The sequence below is a fragment of the Gymnodraco acuticeps genome, unplaced genomic scaffold, assembly GCF_902827175.1.
Source record: "Gymnodraco acuticeps unplaced genomic scaffold, fGymAcu1.1, whole genome shotgun sequence".
NCBI lineage: Eukaryota > Metazoa > Chordata > Actinopteri > Perciformes > Bathydraconidae > Gymnodraco > Gymnodraco acuticeps.
Genome location: NW_022991498.1, coordinates 37,888 through 54,037, shown reverse-complemented (window position 1 = coordinate 54,037; position 16,150 = coordinate 37,888). Strand labels below are relative to the sequence as shown.

The 16,150-nt window shown below is 44.0% G+C and overlaps 1 protein-coding gene across 1 annotated transcript in view; it reads left to right on the top strand.

Moving 5' to 3' along the window:
• Nucleotides 1-1,515: 1,515 nt before the first annotated feature.
• The window catches only part of LOC117533154 (phosphofurin acidic cluster sorting protein 1-like), a gene marked incomplete at its 5' end in the record, with an annotated part of 31,630 nt that continues 16,995 nt past the window's right edge, over nucleotides 1,516-16,150 (top strand). The window contains 12 exon segments of the mRNA XM_034196794.1: nucleotides 1,516-1,607; nucleotides 1,815-1,898; nucleotides 2,021-2,080; nucleotides 2,555-2,706; nucleotides 5,752-5,818; nucleotides 5,934-6,005; nucleotides 6,092-6,129; nucleotides 6,218-6,332; nucleotides 6,781-6,885; nucleotides 7,373-7,473; nucleotides 10,254-10,275; nucleotides 10,277-10,409. Of these exon segments, the coding sequence (XP_034052685.1) occupies nucleotides 1,516-1,607; nucleotides 1,815-1,898; nucleotides 2,021-2,080; nucleotides 2,555-2,706; nucleotides 5,752-5,818; nucleotides 5,934-6,005; nucleotides 6,092-6,129; nucleotides 6,218-6,332; nucleotides 6,781-6,885; nucleotides 7,373-7,473; nucleotides 10,254-10,275; nucleotides 10,277-10,409 (1,041 nt within the window).

Sequence of the window (16,150 nt, the reverse complement as noted above, 5' to 3'; positions counted from 1 at the left end):
TACTGATATACACCTGAACATCAGCGGAGAGGACTCTTTAAAGTAGAGACACTACATACTGATATACACCTGAACATCGCAGGAGAGGACTCTTTAAAGTAGAGACACTACATACTGATATACACCTGAACATCAGCAGGAGAGGACTCTTTAAAGTAGAGACACTACATACTGATATACACACTGAACATCAGCAGGAGAGGACTCTTTAAAGTAGAGACACTACATACTGATATACACCTGAACATCAGCAGGAGAGGACTCTTTAAAGTAGAGACCTACATACTGATATACACCTGAACATCAGCAGGAGAGGACTCTTTAAAGTAGAGACACTACATACTGATATACACCTGAACATCAGCAAGAGGACTCTTTAAAGTAGAGACACTACATACTGATATCACCTGAACATCAGCAGGAGAGGACTCTTTAAAGTAGAGACACTACATACTGATATACACCTGAACATCAGCGGAGGACTCTTTAAGTAGACACTACATACTGATATCACCTGAACATCAGCAGGAGGACTCTTTAAAGTTAGAGACACTACATCTGATATACACCTGAACATCAGCAGGAGAGGACTCTTTAAAGTAGAGACACTACATACTGATATACACCTGAACATCAGCAGGAGAGGACTCTTTAAAGTAGAGACACTACATACTGATATACACCTGAACATCAGCAGGAGGACTCTTTAAAGTAAGACACTACATACTGATATACACCTGAACATCAGAGGGAGGACTCTTTAAAGTAGAGACACTACATACTGATATACACTGAACATCAAGGAGAGGACTCTTTAAAGTAGAGACACTACATACTGATATACACCTGAACATCACAGGAAGGACTCTTTAAAGTAGAGACACTACATACTGATACACCTGAACATCAGCAGGAGAGGACTCTTTAAATTAGAGACACTACATACTGATATACACCTGAACATCAGCGGAGAGGACTCTTTAAAGTAGAGACACTACATACTGATATACACCTGAACATCAGCAGAGAGGACTCTTTAAAGTAGAGACACTACATACTGATATACACCTGAACATCAGCAGGAGAGGACTCTTTAAAGTAGAGACACTACATACTGATATACACCTGAACATCAGCAGGAGAGGACTCTTTAAGTAGAGACACTACATACTGATATACACCTGAACATCAGCAGGAGAGGACTCTTTAAGTAGAGACACTACATACTGATATACACCTGAACACCAGCAGGAGAGGACTCTTTAAAGTAGAGACACTACATACTGATATACACCGAACATCAGCAGGAGAGGACTCTTTAAAGTAGAGACACTACATACTGATATACACCTGAACATCAGCAGGAGAGGACTCTTTAAAGTAGAGACACTACATACTGATATACACCTGAACATCAGCAGGAGAGGACTCTTTAAACTAGACTAGTCATGTGTTTGTGAAGAAGTAAAAGGTCTCTTTGAACTGTGATATTGTGTACTATCGCTTATTGTGCAGATCACTCTCCTTACATGGAGAACTACTCTGAGGACGATGACGACAGCTTCTCCTCCGAACAGGAAGGAAGTGACGACGCAGTCCCCCCTCAGGTGATTGGCAGCTGAAGTTGAAACATCGATACAAATCTTCACCTTTAAGAGATTCCTTTATTTTTGAAATAATAACGTACGAATATTTAGCATGTTAACAAAATGTTCAAAATGTGCGTCCTCAGGCCGAACCCTTTCTGAAAAGGCAATCAAGCCCGCAGAAATATGTTGAGCTTGTCTGTTATTCTGTTTCTTATCAAACCTCAGGACCTGTATGATGATGATGAGGATTTCCAGGGAAAGTTGAAGAATTCTCGCAAGAAACTGGTCAGAACAACGTCCCTGACTCAGGTGTGGACCAATCAGAGCTGATCATTCACAGAGAAACAGAATGGGTGGATTTGTATAAACTACCACTTATAATTAGTTCTCGTGTAACACTGTGTCTCACTTTTCTGCTTCCTTTCTTTCAGCAATCGATCTTCAAACAGAGGTTTGTGTCTCTGCTGAGGAGATTCAAGGTCCCAGACGAGGTTTGCACTGAGCACTAAAGACATAACAACAATTCAAAATATTCCTCCTCCTGAAACCAAAATCCTTTAAGAGATTTGAAAATAACTGATTCAGGAGAACTGATTCAGTGAAAAAGATTGAAACCCAATAAATACAAATTAACAATATTAACAATAGAGATATCAAACTATGTAGTATTAATCTTAAAATTATCTAATGCAGAATAATTTCAAATACATTAAAAAGACTCGAAATTAGTTAAAATAAATGTGAACATTTCTTAAATGTTTATAGACGCTAATTTATTAATCGACTGAGCTGTTGATGTCCTGAAATAGTGGCTTATTTGATTATAACTACATTTTGTTTTCTATTGAGACATTTGTTGTCACAGCAGCATGTAAACAAGGCATTGCACATGAGTTTTCTTTAAATAAAAGACTGTTAATATATGAATATCAATGTTAAATCTCGATGTTGTTGACCCGCTGCAGGTTCTTGACTCAGACCCGGTGGGGGGGGGTCCGGAGGCGGCAGAAGACCTGGACCAGCTGTACGACAGTCTGCAGGGTTACGACCCGAGTGACAGCGGACCGGAGCTCGACGACAGCGACATCATCATGGTCTCGCCAAAACCCAAACTCAGGTCCTTCTGCAGACGCTATTTAACATTTAACTTTTCATTATTTATCTGAAGGTCCATCCAATTTCGGGTTAAATATTTTGCCCAACGACACTTTGAAAATAGCTAGGGTTATGTAAACGGTGAGGGCTAGCGTATTGAAATGTGGTGTGTGTGATGGTGTCTTCACTTATTTGATGTGTACTGAGTTTGGCGCCTCAAGCCTCTTCTTTTGGTTGACATGCCATTGACTCCCATTATAGCAAAAAGGGGAATATTCCTCATATAACTCCAGATGGGTTAAGGGTAGAGTAGTACAATTTGGTGTGGCATTATTGTCTCCTCCATTGCTGATGTGCACCAAGTTTTGGCTTTTGTAGCTGCTTTCTTTGATATAAGCTGCCATTGACATCCATTATAATTGAATGTGGGTTGTTGTCAGGGTATAGGGGTTGATAAACAATATAAAAGGGGTGATGCGCCCAAAACTCCCGAGCGGTGAGTGTTAGATTGGTTTTAACATTTAACACCATGTTGTTTATTATTTATCTGATGCTCTATTTAAACAGACCTATTAAACCTAAGAGAGTCATTTGTGGTCAGGTAATCCTGCCCAAGGACACTTTGAAAATAGCTAGGATTAGGGTTAGGGTTATGAAAACGGTGAGTGCCTAGAGTCATGCAATTTGGTGTGTGTTATCGTGTCCTCCCATGCTTTGACGACTACCCAGTTTGGTGCTTCTAGCCTATTCCTTTGATTAAACTGCCATTGACATCCATTATAGCAAAAAGGGTATGCCCCTCATTAACTCACAAAGGGTAAATTGGTAGAGTGGTACAATTTAGTGCTGCATTATTGGTCTCTTCACATTGCTGATGTGCACCAAGGTGTGGCTATTTGTAGCCGCTTTTTTAGATTATAGCTGCATTGGCCTCCATTGTGATTGATTGAGGGTTGTTGTTAGGGTGATAAACAGAAATGGGGGGATCCACCTACAACTCCCGAACAGTGAGTGTTAGATTGGTTTTAAACATTAACAACACATGTTATTTATTATTTATCTGAAGGTTCACCTAATGACACTTATTAAACCTTAGAGAGTAATTTGTGGTCAGGTATCGTGGCCAAGGGCCCTTTGAAAATAGCTAGATTAGGGTTAGGGTTATGAGAATGGTGAGTGCTAGAGTCATGCAATTTGGTGTGTGTTATGGTGTACTCCCATCCTTTGACGACTACCCAGTTTGGTGCTTCTTCTAGCCTATTCCTTTGATGAAGCTGCCATTGACATCCATTATTGCAAAAAGGGTATGCCCCTCATATAACTCCTGAAGAGTAAATGGTAGAGTGGTAACATTTGGTGAGATGATTGTCTCTTCCCATTGCTGATGTGTACCAAGTTTGGGCTTTTATAGCTGCTTCATTAGATATAGCTGCCATTGGCCTCCATTGTATTGAATGTGGGGTGTTTCCTCAGGTTATAGGGGTGATAAACAGTATAAAAGGGTGATCTGCCCAAAACGCCCGAAGAGTGAGTGTTAGATTGGTTTAACATTTAACACACCAATGTTATTTATTATTTATCTGATGCTCTATTTAAACAGACCTATTAAACCTAAGAGAGTCATTTGTGGTCAGGTATCCTGCCCAAGGACACTTTGAAAAATAGCTAGGATTAGGGTTGAGGGTTATGAAAACGGTGAGTGCTAGAGTCATGCAATTTGGTGTGTGGTTATCGTGTCCTCACCATCTTTGACGACTACCCAGTTTGGTGCTTCTACCTATTCCTTTGATGAAGCTGCCATTGACAGCCATTATAGCAAAAAGGGTATGCCCCTCATTTAGACTCACAAAGGGTAAATGGTAGAGTGGTACAAATTTAGTGTGCATTATTGTCTCTTCACATTGCTGATGTGGCACCAAGTGTGGCTATTGTAGCCGCTTTGTTTAGATATAGCTGCCATTGGCCTCCATTGTGATTGATTGAGGGTTGTTGTTAGGGTGATAAACAGAAAGGGGGGATCCACTTACAACTCCCGAACAGTGAGAGTTAGATTGGTTTTAACATTTAACAACACATGTTATTTATTATTTATCTGAAGGTTCACCTAATGACACTTATTAAACCTTAGAGAGTAATTTGTGGTCAGGTATCGTGGCCAAGGGCCCTTTGAAAATAGCTAGGATTAGGGTTAGGGTTATGAGAATGGTGAGTGCTAGAGTCATGCAATTTGGTGTGTGTTATGGTGTACTCCCATCTTTGACGACTACCCAGTTTGGTGCTTCTAGCCTATTCCTTTGATGAAGCTGCCATTGACATCCATTATAGCAAAAAGGGTATGCCCCTCATATAACTCCTGAAGAGTAAATGGTAGAGTGGTAACATTTGGTGTGAATTGTTGTCCTCTTCCCATTGCTGATTGTGTACCAAGTTTGGCTTTTATAGCTGCTTCATTAGATATAGCTGCCATTGGCCTCCATTGTATTGAATGTGGGGTTTTCCTCAGGTTATAGGGGGTGATAAACAGTATAAAAGGGTGATCTGCCCAAAACGCCCGAAGAGGGAGTGTTAGATTGGTTTTAACATTTAACACCATGTTATTTAGTATTTATCTGATGCGCTATTTAAACAGACCTATTAAACTAAGAGAGTCATTTGTGGTCAGGTATCCTGCCCAAGGACACTTTGAAAATAGCTAGGATTAGGGTTATGAGAACGGTGAGTGCTAGAGTCATGCAATTTGGTGGTGTGTGATGGTGTCCTCCCTTCTTTGATGACTACCAAGTTTGGTGCCTCTAGCCTTTGTGTGGAAATATAGGGAAAATAAGCAGCAGTATTATAAAAAGAAGTGAAGTAGCATCCAGTTAAAACAGTTTTAAATTGTTGTTTTTTAAGGTTTTTGCACTGTGTAGTATTGTTTTTTTGGTCTTCTTTTCAGAATGACGCAGAATCCAAAGTCTGCAGCACTTAATCACGACCAGAGGAGCTTAAATAAACAGGACGTCTCTGATGATAAAGTGTCCGATGTTTCATGGATAATGTGTTAATCCATCTGATTCTGACCATGCAGGCCTTTCTTTGACGGGGTTTCTCATTCGAGCTCTCAGAGTGAGATTCAGACGCAGAAACAACAAACTGTGAGTAAAACTGACCCATAACATGTTCACCTGAATGTAATGAAAATATTTTGGATGCCGGAATAATGTGTAGAGATGTAAAGTATCTGGGTACTTCCTCATCTCTGGTTAACAGGAAATGGAGATTCCTGCCACTCAGGGGCCCCGATTACCATCTGAGATCCGAGAAGAGGAGGCGGGCCCCGTGGTTAGTGTTTACCAGACACATACACACACACACAGACACACAGACACACACAGAAACCCACTCTCTTTTTCTTATTCTCTGCACAGGAAGTTGAGGTTGAGCCCCCAAAACACATGTCAACAAGGTACACACACACACACACACACACTATCACACAAGGCTACCTGTACGTATCAACAAGCTGCTGGGATGTAATATTGGTTTGTTTTCAGTAAGACACGATGTCAGCTGTCTCGCCACTCTTGGGGAGCCTCCATGAAGGACAGACAGAACCACAGCAGCATGGACAGTGAGACTTCCATGGACTGCAGGATACTTCCTCCACAGGTGAGACAGACGGACAGGTTTTCCACAATCAGCCATTTTATTTTGTGTGATCTTTTTCAAATCAAAGTTTATTTATATAGCCCAATATCACAACACAGCTATTTCTCAGTGGCCTTTACAGTTGAACACACATAGATGAAAGTGTTAGAAGATAAATACAATTACAAGATAATTAAAAGACAAAATAGAAGATGAAATACAAATAAAATACATAAAGAATAAAACAAGATACTACACAACAATAAGACAATAGAAACAATAGAAAACAAATAGCATACAATGTAAGGCTCAGGAGGAGAGCCATTAGGTGACCTGAAACCAGCTCTAACCTGTAGGCTTTATTAAAAAGGAAAGTCTTCAACACACTGTCTGCCTCCCTGATGAAGACAGGAAGTTGTTCCAGAGAAAGGGAGATCGGGACCTGAACGCTCAGGCTTTTTCTCCTCAGGCTGCCAGGAAGTCGGTCCTGGATCAGCTGAACCACATCCTGTTCTCTGAGGAGCGGATCCCCGACTCCATCATCCTGATCAACACCTCCGACTGGCAGGGGCAGGTCTGATCGCATCAGAGGAACATCTCACACACAAAACTATTATTTCGTTATCTGTATCAGTATTTTTATAGAATATAATCGTATGATATAGAATATAATAGAATATATCTTTATTGTCTTCATACAAAGTACAACGACATTTCTTTGGCAACTCTCACTGAAGTAAAAAAATATACACACATAAATAAATAAGAGTGTTAAAAGCAGAGGTAGTAGCGATGACAGTGCAACGAGATAACTTTCAATGTCAATGTGCATATTTACACTTACAGTCTAAAAAGGTTAAATGTACAAAACTGTATAAATGTAGTGTATTTCTAACTGTGTGTTCATAAAGGGTTTTAGTAACCAAAGGATGCAAGTCTTTGAGGGGCGGAGGTGTGTTTATGAATGTTCACAGTTGTTGTAATGTTTCTCTGAGGTTGGACAGGGATGAGAGTGATGGATATTTTAATGAACATGCATGATGTCCCCTCTCTGTGTTCAGTATCTGTCGGAGATTCTCTTCGATCAGCCGATCGTCTGCACCTTGTCAGCCGCCGACGTTCAGGCCGCCTTCAGCGCCATCCTCAGCCGGATCCAGAGATTGTAAGTTACTCAATACTATTCCCATATTAACACCACTGAAGTAAAGAGCTGGCACAGTGAACCATCAGATCCTCCTTCACACTCTCCAAGAACTTGGAGTTTCAGGCTCTGCACTTTCCCTCCTCACCTCATACCTCAAAGACCGTACCTACAGGGTAACTTGGAGAGGGTCCGAGTCCGACCCTTGTCAATTAACTACAGGGGTCCCTCAGGGCTCTTTTCTTGGTCCCCCTCCTCTTCTCCCACAAACTCGGATCAGTCATTAGCCCCTATGGTTTTTCATACCACTGCTACGCTGACGACACCCAATTAATTCTGTCCTTTCCCCACTCAGAGACCCAGGTCGTCGCACGCGTTTCTCTGCTTGTCTAGCTGACATCTCTCAGTGGATGTCTGCTCATCACCTCAAGCTCAACCTTGACAAGACTGAACTGCTTTTCCTTCCGGGAAAAGATTCTCCCAATCTTGACCTAACAATCAACATCGGCACCTCTGTTGTTTCCCCGACTCAGACTGCAAGGAATCTGGGTGTGACCCTAGATAACAACCTGTCCTTCACTGCAAACATCGCTGCTACAACCCGTTGCTGCAGATACACGCTTTACAACATCAGGAAGATACGTCCCCAGCTGACCCAGAAAGCGACTCAGGTACTGGTCCAGGCTCTCGTCACCTCACGCCTAGACTACTGCAACTCCCTCCTGGCTGGTCTACCTGCATGAGCCATCCGACCTCTGCAGCTCATCCAGAATGCAGCGGCTCGTCTGGTCTTCAACCTTCCTAAATGTTCCCACACCACTCCGCTCCTCCGCTCCCTTCACTGGCTTCCGATAACTGCTAGAATCCACTTCAAGACACTGGTACTTGCGTACCATGCTGCGAATGGATCTGGCCCTTCCTACATCCAGGACATGGTTAAACTGTACACCCCAGCGCGTGCACTACGCTCTGCATCAGCCAAACGACTCGCTGCACCCTCGCTGCGAGGGGGACCCAAGTTCCCATCAGCAAAAACACGTGGGTTTGCTGTCCTGGCTCCAAGATGGTGGAATGAGCTCCCCATTGACATCAGGACAGCAGAAAGCTTACACACCTTCCAGACTGAAAACTCATCTCTTTCGACTCCACTTCGAGCGATAGAACTATTAACAAAGCACTTATATACTAATAAAGGACTGGCTTACCTAAAGCCAGTTGAGTAGCACTTGAAATGTTTGGCTCTATGAAACCTGATGTACTTTATGATTCTGTTTTCTTCAAGGTTGTGTCTTCCTGGTCGAATGTACTTATTGTAAGTCGCTTTGGATAAAAGCGTCAGCTAAATGCAATGTAATAATTGGGCTATAAAGGAACTACAGCACGGTCACATGACTTCACGTCACAACCGCTAAGCTAAAGGTGGCTAATGTTGGGCTATAAAGGAACAACAGCACGGTCACATGACTTCACGTCACAACCGCTAAGCTAAAGGTGGCTAATGTTGGGCTATAAAGGAACTACAGCACGGTCACATGACTTCACGTCACAACCGCTAAGCTAAAGGTGGCTAATGTTGGGCTATAAAGGAACAACAGCACGGTCACATGACTTCACGTCACCACCGCTAAGCTAAAGGTGGCTAATGTTGAGCTATAAAGGAACTACAGCACGGTCACATGACTTCACGTCACCACCGCTAAGCTAAAGGTGGCTAATGTTGGGCTATAAAGGAACTACAGCACGGTCACATGACTTCACGTCACCACCGCTAAGCTATAGGTGGCTAATGTTGGGCTATAAAGGAACTACAGCGCGGTCACATGACTTCACGTCACCACCGCTAAGTTAAAGGTGGCTAATGTTGGGCTATAAAGGAACTACAGCACGGTCACATGACTTCATGTCACCACCGCTAAGCTAAAGGTGGCTAATGTTGGGCTATAAAGGAACTACAGCACGGTCACATGACTTCACGTCACCACCGCTAAGCTAAAGGAGGCTAATGTTGGACTATAAGGAACTACAGCACGGTCACGTGACTTCACGTCACCACCGCTAAGCTAAAGGTGGCTAATGTTGGGCTATAAAGGAACTACAGCGCGGTCACATGACTTCACGTCACCACCGCTAAGCTAAAGGTGGCTAATGTTGGGCTATAAAGGAACTACAGCGCGGTCACATGACTTCACGTCACCACCGCTAAGCTAAAGGTGGCTAATGTTGGGCTATAAAGGAACTACAGCACAGTCACATGACTTCACGTCACCACCGCTAAGCTAAAGGAGGCTAATGTTGGGCTATAAAGGAACTACAGCACGGTCACATGACTTCACGTTACCACCGCTAAGCTAAAGGCGGCTAATGTTGGGCTATAAAGGAACTACAGCACGGTCACATGACTTCACGTCACCACCGCTAAGCTATAGGTGGCTAATGTTGGGCGTGATGGCGTTTAGTCATCTAATTTAGACACGTGTTACTAACCTCCATTTTTAAATTCACCAGTGGGGCATTTATTGACGTATTATATTTCGTAAAACAAAACGTTAACATCTCTTCAGCTTGTGTTAACCAGAGACCTTATTTCAGGAAAACAACTAAAAACACATTCAGAAAACCATTGACCTCCAGACCAGTGGACAGGAAGTGATGAAATGCAGACTCATGACAGCATCAGTGCAGCATTGCAACTCAATAAATCAAGCAAACACATACACTGAAGTTGAATCGTGGAGAGGTTCTCCGATGAATCTTGAGTATTATATGAATATATTGTGATGTGACGTACATGTGTGTTTCAGCTGTAACTGTAACTCGCACACCCCCCCCCACCCTGAAGGTGGCGGTGGCCGGAGACCAGACCTACCTGAGCACCGTGCTCTGCTGCTTCGTGGAGCAGATGGCCAGCAAGACGCCTGATTGGCTGAACTACGTCCGCTTCCTCATCCTCCCCATCGGTACGTATAGGCGGGCTCACAGCGTATAGATCAGGGGTATTCAACTAATATTCAACGAGGTCCAGTTAGAGAAAATCTCCCCATGCAAAGGTCCGGAACATCAACATGTCTAAGTTGCTTTATGAATTAGTGTGATATATATTGAAGTGACCTGTAGCTTTATCAACGTCTGCATGTAATCAACAACTGACTGCCAATCAAATAAAGAAAGTACAATTCAAAAACAAGAATACTTATTGTCCATTAACATTGAACTCTACAGATATACAGTAAATACTGTGGATATGTGTAATGTTCCTCTCGGGCGGCATTTACAAATAAAATAGAGAAAATAAATAAAATAGCTTTTGAAAATATGTGCATCTTAAAATTGCTTAATTTTAGATAAATAAAATAAAGTGTAGCAGCAGCTTGAGTTTCCCTTTTTCTTTGTTAACCGTTTCACATCATGACTTAACAGTTTCAGACGATTATAGAACAATATCAGTCTTTACATCATAGCAATTGAACAGTTTAAAGTTTCTCTTTCTTTCCCTCTTATATTGCAGTCCCTCACTTACTTTTTTTAAATTCAGTGTGAGAATTGAGCTTATTGTCCTGCCAGGAGTTTGTAAATCTGGGTTGACATGGAGTCAGGGCCATTCTCACACACATGCAGGTGCTCATTGGTTTCAGGGATGCAAACACAGGTAGGTGAAAAAAGAGAGAACTCTTCGAAGCAGAACAAAAACAGCGTAATACTATCTGACAAAGACCTGTGCTATAATGCTTCAATTAACTATTCTTTATCATATACTCAGATCAATAGGAGACAGAGATGTTAAGTTATAAATCAAGGGTTTTTATTATTATTTACAGCAGGGGTGGGGAACCTTTTTCCTTTACATTTTTACAACATCCTCCGAGGGTCGTACAAATGATTGAACTCAACCTTTGCTTAAAACTAAACTAAAATCACAGCCCATTAATTTGGCCTTTCTTTCATTCTGTGCAAAGAAAAAGCAACCTCTGAATCCAGATATCTCACCATGACTCACGCATGCAGGCATGTGCACGGTGTGGCATGCATGCACGTGCACGGTGTGGCATGCATGCATGCGCACGGTGTGGCATGCATGCACGTGCACGGTGTGGCATGCATGCACGTGCACGGTGTGGCATGCATGCACGTGCACGGTGTGGCATGACCACCAAAACAGAAAGATATGGACACAAGATGTGTGCAAATGTATTTAGTATCCTATCCATGTGAACATGATTTAAGTGGGGGGGGGGGGGACCTAACCTCCTCTAGGGGGGTCCGGGGGCATGCTCCCCCGGGAAGATTAAATATTGAAGTTAAAAGCATCAATCTGGTGCACTTTGAGAGCAACATGAAGAGATCTATGGAAACATCTCTCAACACCCATATGAAACAGAACTGTAAGCATATTTTTCTTTTTGGATATTTTACAAATCACTCCCCTTTTAAACTGTGTTCTTGTTATTTTTAACAACTTTTTTGTTACTGTCATATAGTATTGTATACCTGTTTTTCATTTAGTCTCATTAATAACTATAACGATCATATCAAGGTGTGCCTTAACCTCACTGAGCTGAGGTTATTTGAGCCTCTCAGGAGAGAACTCTCTTCCACCTGGTTGTAGAAAAGCTCTTTAAATTCGTTAGCATAGCTAGCTAACCAGATGCTAATAACAACAGATCGCCACTGTGCTTACAACTAAAGACACAGCCACGTAAACACTGTGGCATGTGGGCTCCTTATGGGTAGCCTACTGCAATATCTGAAGGGCTGGAGCGGCGTTCCGGTGCTCTCTGTCAGCACTCCTTTCAGACGAGACATATACCACGTGAAGACACGTTACGCCCGTGTTGTGTTCAAGGAACCTGTCCTTGGCCAGGAAAAACAGGTACTCGCTTGTTTAATTATTTTTGCGGTCTAGATTTCTTCTTCTTTTTTGAAGTGAGAAGTCTTCCGTCAGTCGGACTGACGGACGGACTCCCCACCCCCAAAACGAAAACTCTTCGGTTCTCCACGAATTACACAAGTCACCCAAATCAGCATTAAAAAAGCGGGAGGCGCCACCCCTATTAATGTATTGATTATAGCTCCGGGTCCGTATAGGTCGGCGTCTGGGTCCGGATCCGGACCGCGGTCCGCCCGTTGCCGACCCCTGGTATAGATGTTATACACTTCCTATCACCTAAATGGTCTGATGTATTCATATCTTATTTTGAATTACATATGTACACAGCTAACAGACACAGCTAACAGACACAGCTAACAGACACAGCTAACAGACACAGCTAACAATATGCATTTCAGTTAGTACGGCTATTTGCATCGTTAGTGATCTTAACTTGAGATTTCCACACAGTTTGACCGTTAATTCTCAATGTGGCAAGATCAAGCAACGTGCCCCTAGTCTCTAGACCGACCCCTAGTCTCAGGACCGACCCCTCATCTCTGGACCGACCCCTAGTCTCTGGACTGGCCCGTAGTCTCAGGACCGACCCCTCGTCTCTGGACCGACCCCTAGTCTCTGGACTGGCCCGTAGTCTCAGGACCGACCCCTAGTCTCTGGACTGGCCCCTAGTCTCTGGCCCGGCCCCTAGTCTCTGGCCCGGCCCCTAGTCTCTGGACCGGCCCCTAGTCTCTGGCCCGGCCCGTAGTCTCTGGACCGGCCCGTAGTCTCTGGACTGGCCCGTAGTCTCTGGACCGGCCCCTAGTCTCTGGACCTGCCCCTAGTCTCTGGACCGGCCCCTAGTCTCTGGCCCGGCCCGTAGTCTCTGGACCGGCCCGTAGTCTCTGGACTGGCCCGTAGTCTCAGGACCGGCCCCTAGTCTCTGGACCTGAGCCTAGTCTCTGGACCCGAGCCTAGTCTCTGGACCGGACCCTAGTCTCTGGACCTGCCCCTAGTCTCTGGACCGGCCCCTAGTCTCTGGACCTGAGCCTAGTCTCTGGACCTGCCCCTAGTCTCTGGACCTGCCCCTAGTCTCTGGACCTGCCCCTAGTCTCCGGACCTGAGCCTTGTCTCTGGACCGGCCCCTAGTCTCTGGACCTGCCCCTAGTCTCTGGACCTGCCCCTAGTCTCTGGACCTGCCCCTAGTCTCTGGACCGGCCCCTAGTCTCTGGACCTGCCCCTAGTCTCTGGACCTGCCCCTAGTCTCTGGACCTGCCCCTAGTCTCTGGACCGGCCCCTAGTCTCTGGACCGGCCCCTAGTCTCTGGACCTGCCCCTAGTCTCTGGACCTGCCCCTAGTCTCTGGACCGGCCCCTAGTCTCTGGACCGGCCCCTAGTCTCTGGACCTGCCCCTAGTCTCTGGACCTGCCCCTAGTCTCTGGACCGGCCCCTAGTCTCTACAATGTTGTGTTTAAACTATATTCTGTATCTCTTTGATGCATGGTTTTTATGAATCTGTTATTCCATTATGTTTATTTATTGTGTTCCTTTCTGTTGTCTTCTTGTTAAGTGTTAATGATGATGTAAAGCACTTTGAATTGCCTTTGTGTCTGAAAATAAATGTACCTTACCTTACCATACCTTACCTTACCATACCTTACCTTACCTTACCATACCTTACCTTACTTTACCGTACCTTACCTTACCATACCTTACCTTACTTTACCTTACCTTACTTTACCGTACCTTACCTTACCGTACCTTACCATACCTTACCTTACTTTACCGTACCTTACCTTACCGTACCTTACCATACCTTACCTTACCGTACCTTACCTTACCTTACCTTACCTTACCGTACCTTACCTTACCGTACCTTCAGTGCTGGAATTGGGCCGGTACTCACCGGTACGCAGTACCGGCACTTCTGGTTCTGACCCATGGAGTACCGGCACTTCTTGCTCAGTACCGGCATGCTGGCGGTACTCCGGTACTCATGCACCGTGCCAGTACTCAACACTCTCCCGCCGTTCTTATTATACATCCATATATATATATACAGCCGCCCGGTACTCAGTAGATGCGTCATGAGGTGCCGAACGGACATTCTCATCGCTCTAACCGCTGGAGTTTCACAGCGGCTGTCAGCTGTTTACTCCTGTCATTCTAACAGAACGTGCTGGAGAGGGGGCGGGGCTTATCTTCTCCATGTAAATACTGTGGTGGAAACGACTATGTCAAAATTAACCTATTTGACCGTGATTTAATAGTAATACACGTTTCAAAATAATAATAATAATAATAATGCCGAAGTAACAACATACTGAAAACTGTTAGTAAAACCATGTTTTAATGCTTTACAATTTACATACCTAGATGCACGTGTGTTGTGTTTATGCAGTGCAACTCCCACCCAGTGGGTGGCTATGTAGAGTGATAGAACAGAGCAGGCACGCCCCCGAGAGAAGGAAAGCAAGTCACGTCACAAATTAGCATTTCTAAAATGTTAGCGTGGATTAATAAAAGTGCAAAAAGACAGCGGTTGTCGCCGGAAGAAACTTCAAATACAGAGAATGCTGTGCCTGTGTTGGAAATTGTGTCTGATGGGGAGCTTTCTTTGGTTGATCCTCCTGCTCCAAGTTCTAGTGCATTAGCATTAGCACTAGCTCCGCCGCCTCCTCCAGAGCCTCTAACGTTAGCTGCTGCTGGCGCAACTGCCACCACCAACACCGGGCAAAGCGATGCACCTGACTGCTGGACAACGGACCAGGTGCAATATGTTTGCAAGACCAATGCATGGCTCCTTCTTAAAGATAAGAAGCTAGGATGTCGGATATGCAGAGATGTCAAATCTTTGGGAATACACACTGGACAAGGACTGAAACTGTCAACTGAATGGGGTGAGTGTGCAGTGTCTCATTTCGGTGTTGACAAGGGCAAACAACAAGCTAGCCTGAGAAAAAAAATCAAAGAACATAAAGAATCACAAGCCCATGTAAAAGCTGCTGACATCCTTACATCTGCTTCATGTGAAACTATTCAACATCAAGTGCAGTCTATGCATAAATCTGAATTAGACACCACTATCAGAGTTTTTCGAACGGCATATAAAATTGGCAAACATAGCCGGCCATTCACAGACATGCCAATTGATTTGAATGTACAGAAACTGAATGGGCTGAACGTGGGCAGGGTTTTGCACTCCAATAAAACCTGTGGCGAAATCATCGACCACATAGCTCATGAGCTGAAGAAAAAAATGGCAAAAGACATTACAGAAAAGCAAAGAAAACTCTGTGTTTTGGTCGATGAATCTACCACTATTAGTGGTAAAACGGTGCTTGTTGTGTGTCTACGCTCAGCATTAGCTGATGCTGAGCCCGAAACGTTTTTTTGGGAGCTGATCGAGTTGGATGGAACAACGGCTGATGACATCACAAAGGCGTTAATGGAGTGTCTTGGAAGAGATTTTAACGAGGACTTTTTAGGTCAGTGTTTCGTTTCTTTTGCATGTGATGGGGCTTCAGTCATGCTAGGGAAGAGAACAGGCGTTGCTACCCAGTTGTGTAGTAAATTCCCAAGCCTGTTTGTGTGGCACTGCTCCAATCATCGTCTAGAGCTGGCAGTTGGGGATGTGGTCAAGGAGGTCTCAGGGCTCAATCATTTCCAGATCTTTTTTGACAAACTCTATTCCTTGTTCCATGCCTCCCCCAAAAATCGGAGGCAGTTAGCGCAGTGTGCGCAAGCAGTCGGACAGCGTCTCCTGGTGATAGGGCGTGTTTTGTCCATCCGCTGGGTGGCTTCAAGTGAAAGGAGCGTCAGAGCAGTCTGGGAAAAC